The sequence below is a fragment of the Erythranthe guttata genome, chromosome 13 (assembly GCF_056151865.1).
Source record: "Erythranthe guttata isolate IM_541 chromosome 13, IM_541, whole genome shotgun sequence".
Classification (NCBI taxonomy): Eukaryota; Viridiplantae; Streptophyta; class Magnoliopsida; order Lamiales; family Phrymaceae; genus Erythranthe; species Erythranthe guttata.
The window spans coordinates 6,024,700-6,051,168 of record NC_142545.1 but is presented as its reverse complement, the minus strand read 5'-3'; the positions used below and the strand labels follow the sequence as shown (position 1 = coordinate 6,051,168).

The 26,469-nt window shown below is 35.5% G+C and overlaps 2 protein-coding genes, 1 long non-coding RNA gene and 1 pseudogene across 3 annotated transcripts; 2 read left to right on the top strand and 2 right to left on the bottom strand.

Moving 5' to 3' along the window:
* The first annotated feature begins 902 nt into the window (after window positions 1–902).
* Window positions 903–3,500, top strand: LOC148765769 (uncharacterized). The gene is made up of 3 exons (XR_016029364.1): window positions 903–1,469; window positions 1,572–1,611; window positions 3,252–3,500. It is a non-coding gene; the product is annotated as an uncharacterized LOC148765769 (long non-coding RNA).
* A 3,677-nt stretch (window positions 3,501–7,177) lies between these two features.
* Window positions 7,178–10,093, bottom strand: LOC105964345 (cytochrome P450 CYP72A219). The gene is made up of 5 exons (XM_012988873.2): window positions 9,616–10,093; window positions 9,015–9,229; window positions 8,673–8,917; window positions 8,181–8,562; window positions 7,178–7,757 (listed from the first exon to the last, which is right to left on the bottom strand). Exons 1-5 carry the CDS (start codon window positions 9,887–9,889, stop codon window positions 7,326–7,328), a joined length of 1,548 nt encoding a protein of 515 aa, XP_012844327.2. The 5' UTR covers window positions 9,890–10,093; the 3' UTR covers window positions 7,178–7,325.
* A 9,667-nt stretch (window positions 10,094–19,760) lies between these two features.
* Window positions 19,761–22,186, bottom strand: LOC148765768 (uncharacterized; annotated as a pseudogene).
* Window positions 22,187–25,205: 3,019 nt separating this feature from the next.
* On the top strand, window positions 25,206–25,553 carry LOC148765767 (uncharacterized). The gene has a single exon (XM_088812336.1). It carries the CDS (start codon window positions 25,206–25,208, stop codon window positions 25,551–25,553), a length of 348 nt encoding a protein of 115 aa, XP_088668462.1.
* The last annotated feature ends 916 nt before the right edge of the window (window positions 25,554–26,469 follow it).

Below are 26,469 nucleotides of genomic sequence, written 5' to 3'. Positions count from 1 at the left end.
TTGTTTTATTTTATTTATATTATTTTTTTGTGATAAAGGACCTATGCCTATATTCATCTAGCAACTAGGATCTCTACCTATATAAGTCCAGAATAAGGGGTGTCTAGCCAATTTCCCCATAAATATATTATTGATATGATATAAATTTATATGAAAATGATTTACAAAATCAATGCACGTTCGATTAGATACGTGATTGATATATGTCCATATAAATACATGATTCAGATAATACAAATATATAGGGAAATGATTTATAAATTCAACGCACATCCGGTTCCTTGACTTTAATCCGGATTGAAAATTTTAAATTATATTTGAATTTTCCGAAATTTTCAAAATATATGGCTTTACAATATTATAATTTACTACTAACAATAATTATATATTCCATAATATATATTAATTAATATTATATCAATTTTAGTTATATTTGATTTATAATTTTAATTACAATATTTTACACACGGCCGTTTATAATACGCTTAACGATATTTTTTCAATAATATTTAAATATTTGAAAAAAATTAATATAGAAATTAACATTACAAAATTAAATAAAATATTATAAAAAAAAGATATAAGAATCATAAATTTATTCAAATGCACTAAAAAAATCATTGAGGCTATAGATCCTCTTTTTATATAATGTATAGATATATATAGATCATCGTCTTAATATGATAATGTATTATTAAAAAAAAATTTATAAATTAATCCAATATAATTGTTTTAACATATAATAGAAATACACAATTTCAAATTATTATTAACAAAAAATATTGTATATTTATTAAACATGTAACACCCCGCGTCTCCGATAATTTAATTTTTCATTAATTAGCATCTATTTAGTTAACGCGATTTTATCTCTTATGTGCGTTTATTTGTTTAAGATTTTATTTATGTGATAACCGGTGAAAATTCATATAGAATGCATTAGTCCGAAATAATTTTTGGACGAATTTAAATTGATCATCTTAGTTAATTATTAATCTAGAGGTTAATTATACTCTTTTGTTTGCTAGAACTTATTTGTTAGGAGAATTTTAAAATCACATATTTTCTTAAATAAAAATAGAAAATTCCTCCTATTCATCCCTCAATTTTGACCATGGTACAACACATGACCAAATATTTTCCTTGAGTACAACCCTTGTCTAGGTGAGCCCATGTGCATTAAGATTTTTCCTTTTTGAATTTCTTTTGGAGAGTTAAATGAAATTGCAAAGAAGTCCCTCTAGATAATTCCTAAGTTTTCCTAAATTGCAAAAAGACCACTCCTTAATCATTAAGCATACAAGTCCCTCACAACTCTATAAATAGAACCCAAGCCTTCATCTATTTCTCATTTTTGTCTACACATTCTAAAATCAAAATCTCTTTCTCCTCTTCTCCCAATTTTCGAAATTATAGTGTAGGAAAGCCCCAAATTCTCTCTTTCAAGAGTAAAATTCTTGGCCAAAGGAGTAAGTCTTCTTCCTCTTCTTTCTTTTCTTCATTTTCGAAAATTTCAAGAAACTAAGATTCTCTTCCCCTCTTTCTAAAATTTCTTCTTCTTCTCCTTGTAGAAAGGAAAGAACACCCTTCCAATTTTCTAAGAAGATTAAGGTGAGAATTTTCGAATTCTTGCTACAAGTGCTTCAACACCAATAGTATTTTCCTTCCCTTTAATTTCTTGTTAATGTTGTTATGATGACCGAAAACTAAAGGAGGAAGAAAATAAAACTTTGTGTTTAATTTGTGCTTTGATCATCCATGCATGTAAGAATCTAAGCTTTAAATGATATAATCTTGAAGAACTAAGAATAATATTGTAATTTTATTTATGTATATATACTAGACCTGCGTGATCTTAAGGAAACTTCGATCCATGGTTTTCGTAAACCTGCGTGGTCGAAGAAAGTACTTGATCCATGGTTTATTTATAATCTATATGTGTTATATATATAAGTATATGTTTCTATGTGTATATATATATCAACCTACGAGGTTGTAAGTGTACTCCCTTCGGGTCGAGGAAGCTTACGATCCATGGTTTATGATCTATGAGTAATAAGATAATATACGAAGATAAAAACCGAGAACAAGATTAATAAAAAAATGGAATTTTGGGTGATTGAATTGTTGATGGTTCGAATATTTTGGAAAGAAAATGAAATAAATGAAAATTTGGTGCTACTTGAAAGAAAACTTCAAGTCTCTTGAGAAAGAGGGCTTGAAATTTAATTAATGAAACTTGGTGATAGTAATTATAAATAATTTAATGCTTTTAGTTGTTTTGCTATATGTGTAAATATGTGATCTATGTTCTTTGTTTGAGTTGTTGTGTGTCTTACTTGTTTTTGTGATTTTGTGACAAAACTATGTGCCTTTGTGAAATATGTGGAAATATGTGTGCTTATGTGAAAGCTAACTTTGAATATGTGAAATGAAGAATATATACTAACCTCACGAGCACGTTTTTAAAGTTGGAAAATCTTGTAAAACATAGATCGAATAAGCACGGGGTATGAGGGACCGGTACCCCAAAAATGAGATGAAGAGTGTGTGGTTTGATTCCACTTATGAAACGGGTTCCAAATAAATGAAGGCTTATTGTCTATGGTTTTACTTGATTTTTCAAAGGATATCCGAACGAAAATATTTTCTCACACAATTAATCAAGTTGCTTGAATTGAATGAAAGTATGTACTAACCTCACTTGCACGTTTTTAAAATTGGAATGTCTTGTAAAACATAGATCGAATAAGCATGGGGTATGAGGGACCGGTACCCCAAAAATGAGATGAAGAGTGTGTGGTTTGATTCCACTTATGAAACGGGTTCCAAATAAATGAAGGCTTATTGTCTATGGTTTTACTTGATTTTTGCAAAGGATATCCGAACTAAAATGTTTTTCTCACACATTGTATGAGCACTTGAATGAATGTGTGTGTAAAATAATGACGACTCCCTTGTAAGGGATTTACTCTTATTCCTTATGAAATGATGAAAGGAAGGTCTAAGAGGTAAAATGAGAAGGTCTAAGAGGTTATCCGAGAAGGTAAAGATAAATTGGTAAAGTTCCTCAATGAAATGACGATTGAGGTAAAATCGAAATGTTTTTATTGTGTATATGTGTGATTCGAGATGGGATATATACATATATACATATCATAAATATATGCTTGTTTGCCTATGTGTATTCGATATTTTTCGGAATTCTCATTGAGTCCAAAAGACTCATATAGGTGTTGAAATGCTTGTAGGTACTTTCAATCCCGAGCACGAGTCGTAAAGTTGGAGTCGAGTTCGAGGATCGAGGGATGTGTTCATATGGATGGCGTGTGGATCTTGTGTGCTCTTAATTTAGCTATATTGTTTTACTTATATAGTTTAATTTTAAAGACTTTTGATACCGTCTTAGATATCTATTATCGTACTCTTCCACCCCTCGGGGGATATTGTTAGTAAGAACATTGCATCTAATAATAACTAGGATTTTGATTTCCTCTTTTTGCAAAAATTTCTATATATGTTGTGTTCTGCCCTGTTGTTCGATAATCCGTATTAAATATACTTTATGTTTAGAATTGCATGTAATTTTACAAAGTCATAGGTCTTTCTGTTAGGGTTATTTTGGTAGGTCTTTTGCATCATTTGGACAAGTCAGGTATTTATTATAAATTAATTTCCGTAAATGTGCACATGCTGAGTCATTTTAGGACATGCATCAATATATGAAGTTTTTCTTACTCAAATGAATCCATTTAACTTGTAATATGTTCCTAACTCACTTATCTACTTTCGTATAAAATTTGGTAGTTTTTAGAACAGTAGGGAATTTATAAATAATTTTCAAAGCTCCCTCTCCTGTTCTGAATTTTTAAACTGTACAGTTGCATATGTTTAATTATTGCTCTCAAATGGCTAATGATATTTTAAAACTGTTTTAACTGAGTAATTTCGACCCATATTCGAGTATGTGGTTAAATTTTCAAAGTATTTTCATGAAGGGTTCAAGAGATATTAATTTTCTAAGTTGATCTACCAAATCTGTCCGAAATTCCTAATCTTTACTCTTGATAATTTCAATAATCTTGCCATGCATGTTTCTTTTGTGATATTTGGTGAAGTGTATATGATATAGTATTATGTGGACACTCTTCCTCTGATTTTAAAAGAAAAAAGTTATGCGTAAATTTCTATTGGTAGAAGGTGATTTAAAAAAACGAGCATTCCACACTCATTATTTTCTATAAGTCTTCCGCTAGCATATTCTAAATTACTAAGTAAGTGTAATTAGAAAATGGGTGTCACAAAACAATACTACAATATAAAATAAAAAAAATTCGCTAATAATTTTTTTAGTGAATGGGTATTCAAATATTCCGAAATATTGAAAATTCATAAAAAAAAAATGTATTCCTCTATTTTAATATTTGAATATTAAAAAAAATGTTTTTTTTTTGAAAATTGTTTGAATGTTTATAAAAAAATTGAGTATCATGATTTTTTTCAATAAATATATTTTGAAATACTGGAAATGTAAATAAGATTTTTTATTTCGAATTTATAAAATATTAACTTTGGAAATAATATATATACACGTGGTAATTGTTTAAATGAGTGTATAAATGTTAAATAGGAAATAACTTAAATGCATACCAAAATAAAATTGACAACTCATCAATTAAAGAATCCACCTCATCAATTGAACTCCAACTAAGCAGTTTTGATAAATGACATCATCATTTGCCACATGTCAATCATTGAGGGCATAGATCCTCTTTTTATATTATATATATATTTCAAAAAAGGTGTCTTTAGTAATTACAGCTATGTTGAGGGGTAATCCCAAAAAAAAAAAAATTCCCCACTTTACCTTTTTCGATATCGAGTTGTAGACAAATTGATTTTCCCATTCCAGTGGCAACTTATTTTTAGAAGAAAAATTTGGATTTTTGCCAGCTTCATAAACAAAAGTATTCAAGAGGCTTTTTGTAAAGTTAATAGACTTCTGGCTTAGACTTAATAAAAATAAAACAATCATTAGCAAAACACAATATACGAATTTTAGGTCCTCCCATACTAAGGCTTAATGCATCAACACTTCCCAAGTACTTATATTAACAAATTGAAAAACTCACACTTTGAGGCAAAGGATATGAATAAGGAGACAAATGATCACCTTTAGGTTTCTATTAGGATGGTTGGTTCCTATTAATAGATAAAGAAAATGAAACAGATTGAACACACTCCATAATCAAATCAATCAAGAAATCCGAGAATTGATATTTTGCAAAGCAAATCTTATAAAGTTCTATTCAAGCTTATCATGTGTCTTTTTTGTGTCAATTTTCAAGGCCAAACTGGATTCTTTACATTTTCTATTTTTCATAAAATGAAGCATTTCATGAGCCAATTAGATATTATTACCAGTGAATATTTTAGGAACAACTTCATTTTAGAAATGAGCAATGATTTTATCCAAGAAATATTGGAAATAGTACTCTTATATATATGACATTACATAAATTAATTGGCTTGAAATGACCGATGAGATAAGGATTCTCAACTTCAGGGATGAGAATGATATTGGTTCTGTTTATAGAATTTGGGAGTTTTCCATTATGAAAGAATTTTTTAACAAGACGGATAACGGAACTTTTTAAAATCGACCAATAAATTTGATAAAAATGTATGTCCAAAACATCTGGTCGTGAAGCCTTTTCCGCTCCAATGTGATAAAGAGCATTAAATGATATCTTGGTCAGTGATGTTTAGGTCAAGACTGGATTTTTCTTCGTTAGTTAAATGGTATGCTCTTATTATAGCCGTTTTTTTTTTTAAATATGTGTTTTTAAATAGTATGCTCTTATTATATAGCATCAGGCTTCGTTCGTTTGTCATAATATGATTAAACCAATTCTTATAGATGTTGGTCGAAAACCTACACGCAAGTGCACGTATCGTACAAGTAATATAGTGGACAATTAAGTCCGGATATCGAACCCACAGGGAATATTTAATTATCTAATCCTAGACGCTAAATTCTACCAATTATTATCAAGCCCACCCTACACAGTCGAAAGATGATTAATAAGCGAAATTAAACTAAAGCAATTAAAAAGACAAAAACAAGAAAGCAATTAAAACACGAAGATTTATCAGAGTAAACAAGCCTAGGATTTTATTCTTCCCCCTATGTGATTATTATTCCCCCAATTCCTTCAATTATGCAAGCAATTAACCCGGATTATTAACCTGAGATGCTAAAATAATCATAACCCGCTTCCGCGTGTATTACAATTCTAATATTCTAGATTCAATTACTATATTCCTATGCAATTAATTTTAGAACACAGCATTAAGCACAAATCTCAATAATGGCTACCTAAGAGATTAATTATATTCCTATGTTAATACCACAAAGGCTCTTCTACCACAGTTCTAATTATTAACCCGATCTTCCGATTCATGCGATTAACAATAACATAAAAGCGCATAAAGTGGCCAATTTCATGAACTTAATAAAACAAGTAGAAGAAATAATCCGGAATTAAAACTTGCATAATAGAAAAGGGTTCATAAATCCCACATAGGGTTCCAAATAAAATCCTAGAAATAAGAAATTTAGCTACTCGTAGTTCTTATGATAAAGAAAATAAAATAAATAAATTAAATAAGAAAAACTATGCTTGAATCTTCGTTGATCTTCCTTGCTCTTGAATTTGCGTAAAAAGATAGATCCGCAATTGTGTGCTTGGCTTGGTCTTATATAGGGTGAAGAATTTTGGGAAGAAGGCAATTTCCTTGTGCAATTAAAATTCCTTTACTGCGCAATTTCGGAGTCTCGGACGGGGGTCTCACAATTTGCACTAAAACTGGGACGGGGTCTCAGCTTTAAATCTTCAGAATTTTGATATTTTCACTTTTGACCCATATTTTCGCCAAAATTGTAGTTTTGACCCCATACTTTTCCAATTCTTCAATTTGTACCTAAAATACAATAAATCAACTTTTTAAGCACCAATTATCGTTAAAACACACCAAAAGCTCAAATAAAAAGATACGATAAAGTGTAAAAATATACACTTAACAATAGCATAGGTGGTGATGGGCTCTTCATCGACTTCTCCTTTAATAGCATATTATCGAACAAGAAAATCATACTATTATTAATTTGAATTCATTTGCAATACAAAAACTCATGATATATATTATTTTTTTACATCTCGTATATGAGTTACAAACATAAACATCATAAAAAAAAAAAAATAAAAAAAAAATAAAAATAAAAAACCAGTTACAAAACATAAACAAGATAGACCAACCTTACCCTACACAGGTAATTTGCGAAGAATCAAGTGAGCGCCGTGTTGAGGTTGAAGAGTTAGCACAGTACGAGGAGCATGCGAATAAGATGGTGAAAGCTCAAAAGAATAGTGCTGCAAAATCATAGCCAATGCCATTTTAGCTTCCAACATAGCAAAGTTCTGCCCAATGCATATCCGTGGTCCCCACCCAAACGGGAAGTACGAGAGGCTGCCACCTGTCGCCTCCGAAACCCCTTCACTAAATCTCTCCGGATTGAAATCTTTTGCATCTTCCCCCCATATTTTGCAGTCATGGTGTAATAGTATAACCGGAAGTAGTAGTTGCACTCCCGCAGGTAGCACTATGTTTCCTAGTGCAGTTTCCTTGTGAACCGCTCGACTAATCAACAATCCTGGTGGATATAATCTTAAAACCTCCTGAAAAATCATGCTTACCTGCAATATAGTTATCACATCGTTATATCATCCATTCAACAAAGCCATAGGCTTACTTTTAGGCCTTGTTTGGTTGCCAAGTGTAACAAATATAAATACTCCATCTGTTCCATGATATCCGTCACTTTAGAGAATTTTTTTTGTTCCGTATTATCTGTCAATATACATTTCCAATACTTCATTAATTACTTAATTTCTACTTTATACCCTTATTAACTCTTTCCAACACTCTTTTTATTAACTAATTTCTTTCTCTCTTATTAATTATAAGACAAGGTCGTTTTAGTCTAAAAACATACATTTTCCTAAAATCAAGACACGTTTAATGAAATTCTTAATCTTTGTGCAAAGCTAAAAAACGACGATTAATCAAATACCAAATAATTTATCGTGGATTATCTAGCCAATCAATAGAGGTCTTACAATTTTGAGGCGATTTAAGTCATTAAAATCGGGAGTCCCACTTCGGAAAACACGAAGAACCTCCTCTCTTGCACGAGCCTGCCAATCCAAATGCTTACTCAATAAAATCATAGTCCAGACGAGCAACGACGAGGTTGTCTCCTGGCCAGCAAGATAGAACAGCTTGCACTCTTCAATAACGTCTTGCAAGCTCATTCCAAACTTATGCCCGTTTTGTTTTATTTCTTTCGAGTTCGATTCTAATAATATATCCAATAAATCGTTTGAAGTAGCTTCCCCTGCTTCAATTGCCTTTGTTCTTTTGTCGATTATCACTAGCAATAGTGACTCCACTTCCGTAATTATGTGTTTCATTCTTCTATTTGTTTTTGTAGGCAAAAATCTTCACACCCACACAAACATATACAAAATAATTAAAATATAAGACGTTATCGGAATGCTTGTGCTTGTATATGAAAACAAACTAATAATTTGTTTTATTTAATTTATTACCTCCATCCAGGGATGAAAGCAGAGAGAATTGCCTTTGTGAGAAGTGCGGCTTGTTCTTTTTGAAGTTCGAATATCTTTATCCCTTGTTCGTAGCTGCTGCCGAATGCTGTTAGCGAAATTGCATCGCTTGTCATTGTCTGAAGATACGGCCACACGTCCAACTCGAAACATCCTTCACTCGGCACAATCTTTTCCCATTTGCTCAACATTTCGGCACAGCTTTTATGGAATGATGGAAGCATATGCTATATCATGTGTTGCAAAAAAAAAAAAAAAACTGTCACATTAACGCTAAATCATCATACTGATGTTCAACTTTTTTTATATATGTAAAAGAGTTACCTTAACTTTGTCTAGGTGAAAAGCAGGATTGATAAGTCTTCTATGCTTAGCCCATTTATCAGTCTCGTAGCTCGCCAATCCTTGTGCCACAAGTTTTCCTAATGGATTATACGGCTTTTGAAAAACATAAGATTTCGACAAAACCTCTCTCACATTCTCAGGATCAGAGATAATTACTGCAGGATAAGGGCCAAGCCATATGAAACTATTCTCACCTGCAATAGTTCAACATCAACTATTAATATTAGAAAACTAATATACGCATAATGAAATGTTGGAGACATTAATATTAAATGACGCATTTCACTAATAGCGTAAACTTTTGGTTGAACTGGCCACAATAAAGAGTATTTTGTTCCTTCAAAATTATAATTTGTCAATGTTTTCTACTTTAATTTACCACTAATCCTCCTTACAAGTTATTTACTCATTTCTTACACAAATCAAACCAACGAATCGTAAGAATTTGGCCTGATCGATCTGCTATTTGGTGTTAATAAAATTACTGTGGACACCAAAAATAAAATTTAAAACAAAATTAAAAATAAATAAATAGTAAATGATGATGTAAGAAAGAAAAAGAACATAGGTACATACTTACCATGATTAGTGACAGTTTTATGAATAAAGGAAATGGTCCTTGGTACAATATCATCGGAGAAATCGATTGGTTTGGACAAAGCATCCTCGCCCATGTTTTTCATTTCATTCAAATCCCCAATCAAGAATCTGTACGATTTTCCACCGAAACCCTGTTGTCTCAAGATTTTCTCCATCTTCTTCGGCCGAAACCATACAAAATTCATTATTTTCCAGCCGTATATTAACACTACGACAGTGCAACAAAGTGCAAAAAAGCTCTGTAATAACTCCATTTGTTTTTTTTTTTTAGTGTGAGAAACAAACTAGATTTTTATATGTGGCTTGGTGATCATCATCATCAATATATACAAATTAAGGGATCGACTACTATTACTATTGAGTGTTTTGACTGGTCTTTCTTTCCTGGAAATTTCTATTGGCCAAAAAGTCAATCGAGTAGTATATATTTCGTTTTCGACCCTTAATTGTGTTTTTCTATTGCTTGAGAATTGTCTACAATGTCAACCTATAGTAAAAAGGTTAAGGCCGTCAATATATGTAAGCCTTTTTCTTTTATTAGTTCAAAACCTTCAACAACATAAAAAAATATTCATTACCTTTAATGAAATTCAAAATCCTTATAAAAAACACAAAATATTAAAAAAATAAAATCGGCATTACAACGCCGATTTTAACTTGTAAAGTTGACGTTATGTCGTCGATGTGGTTAACAAAAATCGGCATTATGACGCCGATTTTCGTGTACAAAATCGGTCTGGGTAAATCGATTTGGGAAACCTGCGAAAACACACAAAAAAACCATTTTCAATCTCAATTTTTTTTCCAAAATCGACTAAAGCATTGCAACCCAACAAGAAATAAGCATAAATTAATATTTATCCACGCATATTTATGTAGAATCGATGCTCGATTAATGTTTTAAAATTTACAAACAAAAGTTTAGTAAAATTGACTTACATGTTTGTGGTGGTGGTGCGGTGGGTGGGTTCGCTGGTCGTCGCCGACGCGGTGGAAGCCTCGCTGGTCGGCGACATTGCGGCGGTCAGGCGTGCGGCAATCGTGAGTTTCATCTTTTATCTTTTTTTCTTTTTTTTTTTTTTCAATTTTTGATTTTTTGGTCTTGAACAAATTAAATATATGGTTTGTTTGTATTTGAGTATTATTTGTGGATAAAAGTATATTCGTCCTCTTTGGTCTTGATGTAATAAGATTAGATTAATTTACGGGTTTGAACTAATAAACCCCTTTATATGGATTTGAACTAATAAAAAAATGGGTTTGCATATATCCGCCGCCAAAGGTTAAATAACTGAACCATTTTTTTTTTTGAGACCAAATAACTGAATACCGTTACCTGAAATAACTGAAAAATATTTGGAGTTACTTTACTAATGTGCATAAAATAGAGTTTTTAGCAAGTTGTACCCTTGTGATGCGTCTAGTTGCTGAAAAAGTCCCTATGTTAAAACAATTAGCATTTACCCCCTTTGATGAGAAGTCAAACCCAATGAAATCCATGCGAGTTGATCGTGCACTGCACTCGCCGATATGCGACTGAGAGTGTGTTTTTTGATATGAAAAGACCCAAATGCCCTTTAAATTAATTTATTAAAAAATTACATATTCACCCCAAAAAAGAGCCATCTTCGAATTTAGTCCTTAATATTTTCAAAAAGCCCTCTTCTCCAAACCAACCAAAATCCATTCTCGACAAGAATCGCATCAGGGCTTTGGGTTTCAAGAATTCGGATTGTCGGATTGCTTTCTTCTCGTCGGCCATTAATGTTCGAGGTGGTGGCACCGCCGCCGCTGAAGCGCCGCCGTCTTGTACGAGCAGATGTGGAGGAGGAGTAGGAGGTTGGTGGGGCCTGTGGGTGGGTATGTGGACGGGTGTTTGGGTGGCGAAGATGATGACTTCTTTTTATTTTTTTTTTATTTAGTAAATTTTTTTGGATTATGTTTTGTTTAAATAAATGTTTAGTTCTTTTTTATATATATTTTTCTTTAATACGTTGTATAATTTTTTTATTTTTAATAATTATTAAAATTAAGGGTGATGTAATATATATTTTTTTAGTGGGTTTGCTTCACAATTTAGATGAATATTTTTTATTAGCAGTATATGTTATATATCTTAGTAAGGATAATAAAGTCATTTCAGTGTAGTCAACAAATCTTTTTCAAATAGCCGGTGATGTGCTAAATAAAACGCATGAGATGGGGGTAAATGCTATTTTTTTTTAACATATGGGTTTTTTGGACAATTAAACTTTTCGTATGCAATTAACTCACATAAAATATGTATTTTTTGAATATATACATATGAACAACCGTCCCCACTCCCAAGTTAAAAAAAGTGCAAATAGTTATGCACATAGATCCAGATAAAAAATAGTCTCACAAATAAATTCATATGCATGTTTTTTGTTTAAAATACCCCTCATAATATAATTTTTATCAATTCCGTCCATTATATTCTAACTTCATCAATATTGTACATTAACCCCGTATTTGAACAAATATATCACATTAACCCTCATTTTCACAATTTTTTGAAAACAATTTTTTTGTAAAATAATTATTTTTTCTACCCAGATTCCGGCGTTGATTTTTTTTTTTTTTTTGAAAACCTTTTTTTTTCTCTCTAAATTACTGTGTTAGACAATAATTTTGAATGTCAAAACAGTAATATTAATAATATTACTATCCCACCCAAACAGTAATATTGCTGTCCCGATCAGTAATATTACGAATATTACTTTCCCTAACAGCAATATTACTAATATTACTGTCTCAAACAGTAATATTACGGTCGAAGTCAGTAATATTACTGCCGAAGACAGCAAAATTGTTGGCCAAGACGATAAAATGAATTAATACGGTAAAATTACTGTCTCAGACAGTTAAATTATTGTCTATGACAATAATACTACTGTCGGAGACAGTTAAAGACAGTAATATGAATTAAAATATTTTTTTATAAGAAAAACAAAGTTTTCCAAAATAAAAAACAATGACGGAGACCGGCCGGAAAAAAAAATTCAGAAAAAAAAAAAGTTTTCAAAAAAAAAAAAAGGTTAACGCTGGAGACCGGCGGCCTCCGGCAGTGTCGGTCAAATTTGGGGTCAAAATTGGTTAATTGGTGAAATTGGATGAAATTGGGGTATAAATCATGAAATTGAAGTTGAATTAGACTTTCGAGGAGTTTGGGGTAATTTAGGTATATATAAATAAAAATCCTTATTTACAAATAAATTTGAATAAGGGAATTTATTTGTAAGAAAAAAAGTTAAATATCCATTATTTTAATAAAGTAATGTTGTCATATGCCTAGCCATTTACCCAAAAAATATTCAACATAAATAAAAATTTAAAATTGTGAGATCTTACAAAAGATATAAAAACAGCATTTTGTCACGTCAGTGACATATAATAAATTATAGGGATAATGGTAATAAAATATAGAATTCGTGAACATTTTGACAATAAGAATGCTTACTTGTTAAGTATTCAACGCATTGAAACTTAGCAGCATAAACAAGATCAAAAGTCAATGTGTGGTTGAGAAATATTGATTCTATAATTGGTTTCTTCTGTCCCAGGATGTCTTTTAGTCCAGATGCTAGCTGTCGAGCAATCACACTTAGGGGTGGTATTTTTTTTACCATATTGCCCTAACAACCCGTTGTCGTACCAAATCTTAACGATAATTACTGAAATGTTTCTACCGAAAAATTACTATACCATGCTGATATGCCTAATTGGGCCAAACCAATGGGCCTACAATTTCTTTACCTACTGGGCTACGAGCCCAATATCGAAGACCAATATCACCGAGGCCCAAACACCTTCAAGTAAGGCTTGGGCCCAACAAAGCAAACCCAACCCAATAAACGACATATAAATAGAGGTTTTACTCATTTTATTAAGGTACGTCCTATTAACTGAGCAATACTACAATACGTATTCTCTGGACCATTTCTATGATCAGCACGTCTGACTTGAGCGTCGGAGGGGTTTCCGCCGGATCAACCCCGGCGTAGTTCACGTGTGTTCATTTCGCAGGTACCTCAGGATCATCAAGTTGTCAAGCTACTGATCTGCTTTGCTCTCCCAGTTCATTTTCTACACAACCCCAGGTGATAAATATTTTAGCATCATCATTTTGGCGCCGTCTGTGGGAACGGTGCAAACCAGATCACGTAGCCAACAAGATCCTCATGAGGCGTCTGCTCGGAGAGAAAACACAGCTAACGATCTCCCACCTCGTGGAGGCTCTGGCTTGCCACCTCCTCCACATCCCATGGATCCGCCTCGCGAGGTTCAGGTGATCCCCCATCGGGACCCACCACTCGCCGATCCACCACTCCATGCTCCTCGAATGGTTCAAATAACCGAGGATGCGCTTCAACGCATGATAGCAGAAGCTTCAACTCGCGCTGCCACAGAGACCGAGACCCAATATATCGCCACGATGGGAGCAAATGCTCCCAACGTGATACCAGCACCTGCTCCACATGTGGAGCCACCTATGGCACCACCGCCATCGACTCCCTGGGGGATTACATCTGCCCCCAAAATATTTCGCTCGCCAAGGGTTATCGACTCCCTAGGGGCTTACATCGCCCCCAAAATATTTCGCTCGCCAAGGGTTATCGACTCCCTGGGGGCTTACATCGCCCCCAAAATATTTCGCTCGCCAAGGGTTATCGACTCCCTGGGGGCTTACATCGCCCCCAAAATATTTCGCTCGCCAAGGGTTATCGACTCCCTGGGGACTTACATCGCCCCCAAAATATTTTGCTCGCCAAGGGTTATCGACTCCCTGGGGGCTTACATCGCCCCCAAAATATTTCGTTCGCCAAGGGTTATCGACTCCCTGGGGGCTTATATCTGCTCCCAAAATATTTCGTTCGCCAAGGGTTATCGACTCCCTGGGGGTTCACATCGCCCCCAAAACATTTCATTCGTCATAGCAGGAGCCAACGCTCCTGCTCGTGAGGTCCAATGGCTCCTCAACATGATCAATTTCTACTTACTTCTCGAACGGTTCAGATAACCGAAGAAGACCTTCAGCGTATGATCACGGAAGATTCAACTCGTGCTGCCACTGAATCAGTGGCACCATATATCGCCAAGGTGGGGCATCTCACCCCAGTGGTTCGTGATCGCCTCATCCTAAATGGGGGCTATCCCATCCTAAAGTTGGGCATCTCGTCTCAAGGGTGGTACATCCACTTACCTTTCAACCCCAAGGGGTTTCACATCCCATCAAGTGTTTCACGTCCCTACTTCAAAAACAGAAAAATGGTCTGACGCACACGCGCGAACCAATAGCATAACCGTGCGCATCCACCTAGAGCGCCTCATCCTACAGTGGGCAGTTATCCCCATCCCAAGGTTGAGCATCGTCCTTACCTTTCAACCCCAAGTGGGTTCACATCACATCTCAAGAGACGAGTATAATCTCCCTACTAAAAAAAAAAAAAAAAAAAAAAAAATAGAACATCCCCATGGGGGTGCACATCCATCTCAAGGAACGAGGATATCTCCCTACTCAAAAAATAGAACATCCCCAAGGGGGTGCACATCTCATCTCAAGGAACGAGGATATCTCCCTACTAAAAAAAAAAAAAAAATAGAACATCCCCATGGGGGTGCACATCCCATCTCAAGGAACGAGAATAATCTCCCTACTCAAAAAATAGAACATCCCCAATGGGGTGAACATCAACCACGTAAAAAAAAAAAAAGGGTAAAATCGCGCACGCGAGACCCCAGAAGAAGATGAAAAAAGAAAAAAAAAAAGAAGAAGAAGAAAAAAGAAGAAGATGAAAAAGAAGAAGAAGAAAAAAGAAGAAGATGAAAAAGAAGAAGAAGAAAAAAGAAGAAGAAGAAAAAAGAAGAAGATGAAAAAGAAGAAGAAGAAAAAAGAAGATGAAAAAATACAAGAACAAGTAAAAAAGAGAGTAAAAGAAGAAGAATTAGAAGAAGAGAGAAAGAAGAAAGAAGAAGAATTAGAAGAAAAAAGAAAAACAACAAAAAAAAAAAAAAGAGAGGAAAGGAGGCGCGCGTGCAGTGCACGCGCGCGCTGACGCGCGCGCGCGTTAGCAAAAGCGCAAAAAAAAAAAAAAAAAAAAAAAAAAAAAAAAAAAAAAAAAAAAGGAGAAGAGGCGCTCGTACACCGCACGCGCGCGTGGACGACACGCGCGCCCGCGTCAGCGTCAGAGGAAAAAAAAAAAAAAAAAAAAAAAAAAAGGCAAGAGGCGCGCGTGCACCGCACGCGTGACGCGCGCGCGTGCACAGCACGCGCGCTTCAGCAAAAAAAAAAAAAAAAAAAAAAAAAAAAAAAAAGAGAGGGAGAAGAGGCGCGCGTGCACCGCACGCGCGCGTGGACGACACGCGCCTGACGCGCGCCTGCGTCAGCGTCAGAAAAAAAAAAAAAAAAAAAAAAAAAAAAAAAAAAAAAATTATTGGAGCGCGCGTGCGCGCTTTCCAAGGAGCCTTGGACTGCGTGCTCCCATCAAATCGCGCTCAACTTTCACCGTCCTCCACCAAATTGCGCGTAGATTTTGACTCGCTTCTCCAAATCGCTCGAGAATTTCAACACGCTCCATCACATTCCGCGAGCTCTTTAACGCACCTACTAAATACGTTCGTTATCAAATGGAAAATAAAAAAAAAAATTATTTCTCCACCCCATGCCAACGATTAACGCAAGACAACAGCACCGATCTACTCTCAATACGATCCGGTACCCCTTTCGACTTGGCTCCCACATCGTCTCGAGAGTGGGGGGCTTGCGAGACAACTCCCACGAGGAGCCAACTCCCTACGAAACCATAGCGAGTTAACTCCCACGAGGAGACTACTCGCTCTGTCCTATAACCCGTTGCGAGACAACTCCCACGAGGAGCCAACTCCCTCGGGTCTCAACGCCATAGCGAGATAACTCCCACGAGGAGCAAACTCGCTCGGCCCTACACACTCGTTGCGAGACAACTCCCACGAGGAGCCAACTCGCTCGGAACTACAACCCGTAGCAAGACAACTCCCACGAGGAGATAACTCGCTCCGTCCTACAACCCGCAGCGAGACAACTCCCACGAGGAGCCAACTCCCTCGGATCTACGAAACCATAGCGAGATAACTCCCACGAGGAGACCATTCACTCCGTCCTATAGCCCGTTGTGGGACAACTCCCACGAGGAGCTAACCCCCTCTAGTCTCAAAACTACAGCGAGACAACTCCCACGAGAAGTCCACTCGCTCAATCCTACAGCCCGTTGCGAGGCAACTCCCACGAGGAGCCAACTCGCTCGGTCCTACGAACCCATAGCGAGACAACTCCTACGAGGAGACCACTCGCTCCATCCTACGACCCGCAGCGAGGAAACTCCCACGAGCAGCCAACTCGCTCGGTCCTACGAACCCACAGCGAGATAACTCCTACGAGGAGACCACTCGCTCCATCCTACGACCCGCAGCGAGGAAACTCCCACGAGGAGCCAACTCGCTCGGTCCTACAAACCCACAGCGAGATAACTCCTATGAGGAGACCACTCGCTCCATCCTACGACCCGCAGCGAGGAAACTCCCACGAGGAGCCAACTCGCTCGGTCCTACGAACCCGCAGCGAGATAACTCCTACGAGGAGACCACTCGCTCCATCCTATGATCCGCAGCGAGATTACTCCCACGAGGAGCCAACTCGCTCGGTACTACAACCTACAGCGAGATAACTCCCACGAGGAAACCACTCGCTCCATCCTATGATCCGCAGCGAGATTACTCCCACGAGGAGCCAACTCGCTCGGTACTACAACCTACAGCGAGATAACTCCCACGAGGAGACAACTCGCTCGGTACCCCAACCCGCAGCGGGACAACTCCCACGAGGAGCTAACTCGCTCGATATTACAAATCCGTTACAAGGCAACTCCCACGTGCAACCACCTCGCTCGATAATAAGACTCGCTGCGAAACAAACCCCACGAGGAGACAACTCGCTCAGAGCAACCTCAATCCACACGCGCCTAAATCGCGCATCATCCAATGCTCCTACAACTTCGCTCAAGACAACTCTCTCGAAGAGCAAATCGCTCGATACTACAACCCGCAGCGAGACAACTCCCACGAGGAGTCAACTCGCTCGACACTACAAATTCGTTGCAAGATAACTCTCACGTGCAACCACCTCGCTCGATAATATTACTCACCGCGAGACAACTCCCATGAGGAGACAACTCGCCCGAAATTCACCATATAATCGCAAGCTCAAGTTAGCACGATTACAACCCTAGAAGCACTTAGAGATATTATGAGAATCTATATAGCCTGGCCAGCTTGATTACTCAAATTTATCTACTTGTTTTCGATGGGTCATTCATTAAAACGTGGCCACGGTCCAAACATACTTAAGACCCACGAGGTCTAACAAGGGGCACGACCCCCATATAAAAAAAAATCTTGAGAGCCTGATCCCCTCCTCAAGTACATCACGCAGAAGGCTATATGTAAACACATACAAGCAACGCGTCAAAACATTGAAAATGTCGAAAAATAACAACTCCCACGAGGAGAATACTAGCTCCGTGCTACTACATTATCGTGAGACAACTTCCACGAAGACGTAACTCGATCAACTCGATTACCCCAGAGACAACTCCCACGAGGAGATTACTTGATCCGTGCTACTACATTATCGCGAGACAACTCCCACGAGGAGATAACTCGATCAACACTATTACCCCGCGACAAGATAACTCCCACGAGGAGATAAATCGCTACTACATCGTCGCGGGACAAAACCGACGACTCAATTAATTTATATCGCGGCAACTTTGTCGCGCTATGCGCCAACGCGCATTCACACCCCTCCGACACACGCTACAACGCGTTTTCGCATACCATTAGGCCATACGCCAACGATCGACTTCTACAATTTTTACTCTCGACACGATCTGAGACCCATCACAACATGGCCCCCACATCGACTCGAGAGTGGGGGGCTTAATGATATGCCTAATTGGGCCAACCCAATGGGCCTACAATTTCTTTACCTACTGGACTACGAGCCCAATATCGAAGACCAATATCACCGAGGCCCAAACACCTTCAAGTAAGGCTTGGGCCCAACAAAGCAAACTTAACCCAATAAACGACATATAAATAGAGGTTTTACTCATTTTATTAAGGTACGTCCTATTAACTGAGCAATACTACAATACGTATTCTCTGGACCATTTCTATGATCAGCACGTCTGACTTGAGCGTCGGAGGGGTTTCCGCCGGATCAACCCCGGCGTAGTTCACGTGTGTTCATTTCGCAGGTACCTCAGGATCATCAAGTTGTCAAGCTACTGATCTGCTTTGCTCTCCCAGTTCATTTTCTACACAACCCCAGGTGATAAATATTTTAGCATCATCACATGCCATATCGTATCGAAATATTTTGGTAGAACAACGGTACTCAAAATTATTAAAATGGTATTACCCTATCGTACTGAAATATTATTATTAAATAAAAATAAATAAAATTATTAATTTAATAATTAATTTATTTATATAAAAAGTGAAGATAGTGACTAAGTAAATATTAATAGTTTAATTTAGTTGTAACTTTTAGGTAAGTAAAAATTATTTTGTGGGTGCTTTTATTAATGATGATATAATTTACGTTAAAAATTTTTATGTGATAATTTTACTGAAGAATTATTTTATATTAGATAAGTTAATAACATATATTTAGAATACTTATATATTAAATACTAATTTTGAGAATTTTAAACAAGTATATGCCATGAATTGTTTCCAAAAAATGATATTCAATTTTGACAGGGCGGTCCTGGGAATTTTGGGGCCCCAAGCAAACTTTGAAAAAATGTATCCTTATTGATTTAAAATTATTCAGCTTCATTTAGCTTTTTTTTTACTATTAATCGTGATAATTTACAAAACTTGACCGTCATTCATCTACTTTAATTTACAACCGATAATTAAACTACAAAACAAAAATATTCAAAGAACAAACTACATTAAGTTGTAAAGCAAATAATTTAAACAATGATAAATCTTGATAAAACGAACAAAAATAAATATTTTATGAAGGAATAAAAATGCGTAAACCTACAACAAAAGAGATCACTTAAATATTACCCTTCTCGCATTTTTTGAAGCAAAATCACTAACTAGACTTGAATAATCATTTTTTTTACCATATCTTTCTCAATCGACAACATAGCTAGTCCATTCAATCTCTCTTGCGACATGGTTGATCGGAGGTAAGACTTAATCAATTTCAACTTTGAAAATGTTCTCTCTGCAGATGCAACAGTAACTGGAATTGTTAACAATATCCGATAAGAGATCCATGTATTCGGAAAACCACCGTCTATGACATGCAAATAGTTCAACACCTCAATTGGCCTTTTCACCTTTTCCGGTAAAGAATACATCGCAAAACTTTTAACTCCATAGATAAATCCACCCCGTCAATATCACAAGTGTCATATTTCAAATACTCTTCAAGCTTGACACAATAAGTATTTAAAGTTGTATCATCAATAGATCTTAGCCTTTGAGATCAAACAAATAACCAAACTTCTCGTCGTACTTTTGAAGTTGTTCAAATCTGGTACTAAGCGATAAAATAGCTTGATCCACCACATAGAGGAATTATTGAACCCTAAAGCATTCTTCAGGTGATTGCAACACCTCTTCACTTGAACTCTCGTCGAAATATTTTCTTCTGTGAATGATTCGGTTTTCAGAAAATGCTGGATCAATTCCCATTGTGTTTGCAATTTCATTAGCTTCTATCTTAACATCTGAAAATACAGTTTCTCTATACTTCTCAAAAAAGGAAATGAGTCCCTTAATTTGTTTGATATCAACATCAATATCCATATCTTCAGCTTGAAGGATTTTGCTAACAACATTTATGGTAAACAACACATTATGCCAGATAATTATGCCGAACAAGAATTCAAAATTCTCAAGTTCATGAGTCACCAAAGAATTCGCTTCACTCTTTGTTTTAGCGTCTTCTCTACTATTCGCCAAGTCAAGTAATGCATCTCTTATTTTTGGCGCTTGGTATCTAATAGCTTTAAGACTTTCCACACGACTTTCCCAGCGAGTTTGAGACAATGACTTAAGCCTAAGTTCTTGCACATGACGTTTCAAAATATCCCACCGCTTTGTAGAAGATGCAAATAGAGTATAAATGCGTTGCACAACTCCAAAAAATGATTCAACTTTAGTACAACAGCCGGCCATATCACAAAGTGTAAGATTAAGACTATGACAACCACATAGTGTATAAAATGCTCTCGGATTCACTTCAAGTAGTCTTCTTTGAACACCTTTGTGTTTTCCTTTCATGTTAGCCCCATTATCGTACCCTTGACCTCTTATGTCAGCAATATCAAGTTCAAGAGTGTTCAGTGCATCACAAAGCACATTAAAAATTCCCAAGCCTGTTGTTTCATTCACTTTCAGAAATTGCACAAAAAACTCTTTAACTGCTACCGGCACTGCTGAAATATCTACACATCGAAGTACCAGAGTCATTTGTTCTTCATGACTAACATCAGGAGTACAATCAAGTATTATGGAAAAATATTTTGCTCCTTTGACAATTTTGACAATTGCACTTTTATTTTCACTAGCCAACATCTGAATCAATTCATTCTGAATTTTGTGACTAAGATAATGATATTGAATTGATTCATCCTTAATAAGCCGCAGGTGATCTTGCATGACTGGATCAAACTCTGCAATCATTGAATGAAGCTTAAGAAGTTGCCATTGTTGTCTTGATCAATTTTCTCATTATCTCCACGAAATCCTAAATTTTTATTAGCAAGAGTTTTTACAAGCGCAATTATTCTTAGTAATACTTGTCGCCAATGTTCTCTTTCTTTACTGATTTGTTCTTGTAAACTCTTATCTATAGTCTCGTGTTCCTTCAATCTCAGCTACAAATCAATCCATTTACCCATGCAAGTAAGGTGCTCCTTACTGACTTCATGACTTTTAAGTCTCTGACCAATGTTCCTCCAATCTTTATATCCTTCGGTAGTTAGATGAGAAAGGATTTTATCTTATTTGAACAACTTACAACAAAAACAAAATACTCTGTCCGCAATAACTGAATATACTAGCCATTTTTTATCTTCTTTCTCACCATTTAACAGATCTCGGACATAAAATAGACAAGAAAAATGTCTATCATTCTCATCATTAGGAAAAATAACATCGTTATCTGTTATTCTTATTGGTCATTTTTCTACCAATTTTTTTATCAAATTGTGATCAATCGTATCCCAATTTCCGGGATCATAAATATTCAAAGGTCCCATCTCACAATCTTCATGAACATCTTTATCTTCATTATCCCCAATTAATTTTTCATCAGTATTTTGATTCGGTTCTTCGTTCACCAATACCTCATCTTCCTCAGTCAAGTGATCTTGATGTTCTTCATCTATTTCTAAATCATCTTCTTTCTCATTAGAAATATCAGTGCTCTCCAAATTTTTAACTGACCTTGAACCTGAACCCATTGCACTCCCGCCTCTTGTAATGAATTTATAAAGTGTGCCTGCTAGAGATGATCTTTATTTTTCTTTTTTTTTCTTCAGATATTTCTTTCTTTTTTCTTTTCTCGTTTCCCGACATATATTTTCTTTTAGGACCTATTATCAACAATTAAAAATACCAAATTTCTAGATTCACTCAATCGAAATAGTTATCCTACAAAAGATGATAAAACAAATTATACTCAAAATTTCAAAATTGAAAACAATGGCATATTCTCAATTTCTCTTTACCAATATTTTGATGCAAAATAGAAATCTATGCACAAAAATCCATAGCATATTTAATATTATATAACAAAAATCCAAATTAAGAAGACAGGTTAGTAGTACCTTTCGTTCCTTTTTCTTTGAGTTGCGCTGCTGCACAAAGCTCTGCAAAAGAGAATGGTTTTTCTCTTATTTTTCTCCAAAAAAAAAGTTTTTTAATTAGTGTGAATGTGTGATTCTGCCCCTTTTAATTGCAACGTGTTGGGTATTGCCGTATAGAAAATATTTTTTTATATTATTTTAAGAGCAATTCCAATGGAGAGACATCAAAATGGAGCATTAAACATTCATTTGATACTTGATATAATACTTTGATACTTCTAAAAAAAATTCACTCCAACCACAAGTATCAAATAGATTATCAAATTTTAAATATATGAATAATTATATTATTAAATGCCACGTGTCAAATAGTGATACGTCAATGGAGTGGTTACATTTTTTATACCTCTTTTTTCAGGGAGTATTTTTGCACCTCGGGGTGGTTGAATATCAAAATAGTTCTCACTTTAATGCCTCCATTGGAGGAGGATTTTTTAATTTTGGAGCATCAAAGTGGTTGTTTTTTAGTTTGATACCCCATTTAGTAACTCCATTGGAGTTGCTCTAATGAGTTAGAATGCTCATGCTAATAGTATATAACGTAAATTGGTAATTGCCATTACCATACCGAATTTTGGTATACGGAATTTCGGCATATCGATTTTTTTGGTACGACAATAGTACTGAATTTCATATTACGAAAACATTGGCAATGGTAGTGATTAATAGGATTTGGTACGATTGCCCTACCAAACCCACCCCTATCACACTTGATGAAAGAGATAGAGATCAAGTATACCATCAAGTTGAAAGAAATTATCAAATAATTATTAAATTTAGAAAACCATCAAATTAGCATATGCCCATTTGGGTGGTTCACTGGTTGGATCAAATGAGATTATGTTAATTGACTCAAATTCCAATTTACTTGTCAATGGTCGTTAGGTCGAGCTCAGCACACATGGTTAGCCTAGTGCGATTTACATCTCTCGTGTAGTTTGCGATTTACTACACGAGAGCGAATGTTCATCTAGTGCACCTATAAAATTGGTTGCGAGTTCCTTTATTATGAAAAAAAATACGGTAAATTCCACTTTCCTCTTATACTTCGAGTCGAAATCAATTTACCTCCTTCTACTCTCGATTGCATAGATTAACCCCTTATCTGTAAAATTTTCCTAATGTGGCCGTAACGTTAATTTTCAAACTCATGACCTTGACACTGTTCTATCAAAAGTGTGGGAATTGTAAAAACACCCACCCCAAAGCACCATCTCTAAATTTTCTTTCTCTCTTACTTAAAAACACATAATTTCTCGTACACAAATGCTCGTAATTTTTTGATAATTTCTGCAAATGCTTGAGCTTTTTACGAGTTTCGATAAATGAAGATGGATAGTTCAGTAGCATTAGACAAAAGAGTAGATTTTTGTCAAAATACCAGTCTTCATCTTGGGATTCGACTATGTGGATGTGCAAATGAGAACATTGTTGAATATTTGTTTTTTTAGTCAAATATATCTTAATTATTTTGATTTTCTTAATTTTCGAATTATTATCATTTTATCATTTATTTATTCGGATTTATTTTCTAGAGTTAGTAGGCGGTTATTATTACCTTAGTGGGTAGTTATCTTAAGCACATGATTAATCTATCCACTAAACCATTATTCCACTAACTCTCTATCTTCTATTAATGTGTTATTTTCGTGCAGGACATGATGTTCCTGAACTCTATAAATAGGGGAAGATCCAAGTTCATTTGTACCAATTTCTGTCGAGAATCAAGAGCGTAGAGCAGAGAGTATTGGAACATCGTCTACAACACCTTGTATTCTTTATAGATTTCTCAATACATAATTGAGTCTGTTTTGTATTCAATCTCATTAAATACTAATTTGTATTCCTAGTATATCATTAAGTACTTTTTTACTAGTTACTAGGAATTACTCTACGAAGAAATCATCTTGTGTTTTCTTCTTAGAAGAGAAGAGCTTGGCTTCTCATTTGTATTCTTTTGAATACTGGTTTGAGCCTGTAAAGGCACTATCCACAAGTTATATACTTGTGGATAATGATTTAAAAAATTGTGTTATTTATATTCCGCTACAAAATCTTTATTACTACAAGTTTTTGTTTTGTCATGTTTAAAGATCTCTGATTTTATACAAGTTGTATGTAAATTATCCGAATTTAGAGCCACTAAATTCTTTGAATTGGCATCAAGAGCCTACACTTGACTTATACTAAGTGATTGTATCATGTGGTTATTTTTAAATGCACGAATTCGTGATGGATCCACCAACATCAGCGTCCATGTGTCCTCCAGTATTGGATGGAACAAATTATACTTACTGGAAAGTAAAAATGAGGACATTCATCAAATCGATTGATGAAAGAGTCTGGAGAGCTTTATTGGCAGGATGGTCTCCACCAAAACAAATTGATGAAGATGTGATCTTATAGTAATTTCCGAGATTGAATGGACCGCAGTCTGCAGATCACATTTCGACAGCTAGCTACAGTTCCAAAGCCTTAAATGCCATTTTTCACTCAGTTGGTACCACGATATTTAAGCTCATATATGTATGTACCAGTACAAAGGATGCCTGGATATGTACTTCAATTACATTATGAATGATCAGAAAGCGTGAGGAGAACTAATCTTAGGTTGATGTCATCCAAGTTCGAACGCCTGAGAATGGATGAAAGTGAAACTATTTCCCAATACAATGAAAAGATCATTGATCTGGCAAATGAATTTCAAGCTCTTGGAGGTCCATTAAGCAATGAAACATTGGTAAACAAAGTGTTGAGAACACTTTCTGAGCGGTTCAAAATGAAGGTCACATCAATTGAGGAATTGTCAGACACATCATCAATTAGACTTGATGAACTGATGGGAAGTCTTAAGTCATGTGAGATGAATGATGAAGAGGAGAAGAAACTGAGAGAAAATTCTACAACAAATGCATTACAAGCAGGTGTTCCTCAAAATGTCACAACACCTGTTGATGAATAATTGGATGCTGAAGACTAAACAATGTTGCTCTACAAATCAGGAGGTTCAATAAAGGCATCAATAAGAAGGGTGTCAAACCTCAAAGACTCTTCAATGATGACTCAACTCCGAGCCCAAACAGATCAAATATAAACATGAATAGACCAGAGCCTCAACGGAATAACTCTAAAAATTCCTCACAAAACTTCTCTCAAACTGTCTCTCGAAAGGTTTAGATCTTCGCTAACTAATCTTGATTATGTGCAATGCAGGGCCTGCACAGTTTTTAGTCATTATGTAAATGAGTGTGCTAACACACTAAAGAAAATAGGAATGAGTCTTATTGTTCAGCTCATGGAAGAAGATTGTGAAGAGTTCGGCCAAACCAGCTCTCAGGAAGAAGAACCAGTTGTCAACTTCGCAAATTCAAATGAGTTTGAAAATCTAGATGCTAATCCACAAAGGATTGTTGCCTCACCTATTACAACATCTGAAAATGTTGAATATTTTGTCTCTGACTGATTTAACATGCTATAAATGTACTTCTCTTCCTAATAGAGATGATCTGTCTGAAGAAGTAGAAGAAATGTGCAATGAGGAGGAACTGAGGACTCTTTACATGAGTAATATAATGACTTGATTAAGAAGACTGAAATACTTGAAGATCTAAACAAGGAAAAAGCTCTGTCAAGAAAACAGTCACTCAGTTAGAGGTCCTTCTCACTAAGAAAGATGTGGAACTGGTTAGGGTTAAAACTGATCTGAAAGATGCTCTGGTTGCTATAAAAAAGATTAATACCGGCACATAAGGAAAAAAATTGGAAAGTTACTTGTTTTCAAATTTCTGTGATAGGAAAGGAATTCATCATGAATCTTCTGCCCACAAAACTCCTCAGCAAAATGGTATAGCTGAAACGAAGAATATAACTTTGCAATA

Coding starts and splice junctions, on each gene's coding strand:
- LOC105964345 (XM_012988873.2), bottom strand. CDS start 9,889: ATGGAGTTATTACAGAGCTTTTTTGCACTTTGTTGCACTGTCGTAGTG. Junction 9,230..9,615: donor TAAAACTGTCACTAATCATG/GTAAGTATGTAC, acceptor GAACTATTGCAG/GTGAGAATAGTTTCATATGG. Junction 8,563..8,672: donor GCTTTCATCCCTGGATGGAG/GTAATAAATTAA, acceptor GTGGGTGTGAAG/ATTTTTGCCTACAAAAACAA.
- LOC148765767 (XM_088812336.1), top strand. CDS start 25,206: ATGTCATCCAAGTTCGAACGCCTGAGAATGGATGAAAGTGAAACTATT.